Source organism: Propithecus coquereli, unplaced genomic scaffold (assembly GCF_000956105.1).
Source record: "Propithecus coquereli isolate 6110/MARCELLA unplaced genomic scaffold, Pcoq_1.0 Scaffold118, whole genome shotgun sequence".
NCBI lineage: Eukaryota > Metazoa > Chordata > Mammalia > Primates > Indriidae > Propithecus > Propithecus coquereli.
The window spans coordinates 4,220,355-4,222,146 of NW_012135858.1; the positions used below are offsets into that span (position 1 = coordinate 4,220,355).

Genomic DNA, 1,792 nt, shown 5'->3' on the forward strand with positions numbered 1-1,792 from the left:
GTGTGACCTTGAATGAGTCTCAAACATTAACATTACTTTTGGCTGTGAGAATCAAGAGGGAGCTTAAAGAGGAAAAAAGTATGATTTGATTTGTTTTTAAGAAAAATAAGTTCTTAGGAAAAATAATTTTGGCATCATGATAGAAGACAAAACACTACCAGTTCAGAGTTTCAGATTTACATGCTTTGCCTAACAGCAATACTATATTAATTTCAGTTTGAGTTTTGGATATATTAATTCCTCCCTTTCTACTAATATTTTTAATCTCTTATGTCATACTGGCCCTGTTATAATGAGTCTCTTATTGTAAACCACCTTAAATCTACTTTGAAGTAGGCTACATATACAAAACTAGTAAAAATAAATCATAAGGAACTGACAAATAATCAAAATAATAACACTGTGGAATTAGATAGTGATGATAGTTGCACAACTTTGTGAAAATGCTAAAAAGCACTAAATTATACACTCTGGAAGGTGAATTTCATGGTATATGAATTATAAAATTATATGGCTGTTAAAATATTTTGAGAGCATCACAAATTATTATGAACATTGTCAAAATATACTTTATAACTAACCAATTAACGGGTGATCCATCTATGATACATATGGTAATTCTCAGTTATTCAGCTAGTCTAGATAACAGGAGATTGTTGTACTTTTAAAGGCTTACCTCATATATAATAAAATCATTTTTTGAATCTTAGGAATATATTTCTTCTCAAAGTCAAATAAGATATAGTAGAGACTAGAAATCGGAAACTTGCACTAGGCTTTAGTTTCCTTATCTTGATAGTGATGAAGGTGAACTGTAGATGATCATCAAAGGTATATTCCTTCTTTAAAGATTGTGCAATGTTATGCATTCAATTCTAGGTAACATGAAATTTGGTAGATCATTTCACATTTCCAAACTGCACAAGTATTGAGGGGAGGGAGCGTTAGGACAGTTTAGGTGTTGCATGTGACTTTTTTCTTAAATATTTGGAATATTAAAATAGATATGTGTTCATGATTGCCTAAAAATTACTACTACAGTGTCTTCCTAGCTAATGAAAATATTCCTTTTTTACTTCCTTCAGTTTTTTGGACCATATACAAACAACACTCTTTTTGAAACAGATGAACGCTACCGACATCTAGGATTCTCTGTCGATGATCTTGGATGCTGTAAAGTGATTCGTCATAGTCTCTGGGGTACCCATGTGTTTGTAGGAAGCATCTTCACTAATGCAACACCAGACAGCCATATTATGAAGAAATTAAGTGGAAACTAGCAGTAATGTCAATTTATTTGCTATACTATTTGTATGTAACATTTGGGTTGATCTATAAACACTGTCAAAGACTTCAATTTTTAAAAGATACTTATTTCTAAGTATTTATTTCAACATTTATGAATTTACAGCATTCTCAAGTGATTTGTGATTTTTAAATTGCAAATGCTCATTATTTCTAATATCTTTGAATACATGTTGAGCACATCCACATCACATAGAATGTGGTAATTAGCATGTAACCAGGGTATGATCTCTTATTGTTCTTTCTCCCCTTTATTGGAAAAAACCTCAGTTTTAATTGTTTTTCTCCAAAAATAAATAACACATTTGGTTATGATAACATTATCATTGTATTTCATTACAACATTTTTAAAAATGTATTAATAGTTCTTAACGATTCTTGAGAAACTACGGTATTGATCTTTTATTAATCTTTGTAAAGTCTTTAATAATGCAATTGAAAATTCTAGATTCATTGTAGATTTTACTTTTTCTAATTTTTTTTTCTT

The 1,792-nt window shown here is 29.8% G+C and overlaps 1 protein-coding gene across 1 annotated transcript in view; it reads left to right on the top strand.

The window, feature by feature from the left end:
- The window catches only part of MMADHC (methylmalonic aciduria (cobalamin deficiency) cblD type, with homocystinuria), a 16,735-nt gene extending 15,118 nt beyond the window's left edge, over window positions 1-1,617 (top strand). The window contains exon 8 of the mRNA XM_012659155.1: window positions 1,053-1,617. Within this exon, the coding sequence (XP_012514609.1) occupies window positions 1,053-1,280 (228 nt within the window). The 3' untranslated portion in view covers window positions 1,281-1,617. The remainder of the gene's footprint in view (window positions 1-1,052) is intronic.
- The last annotated feature ends 175 nt before the right edge of the window (window positions 1,618-1,792 follow it).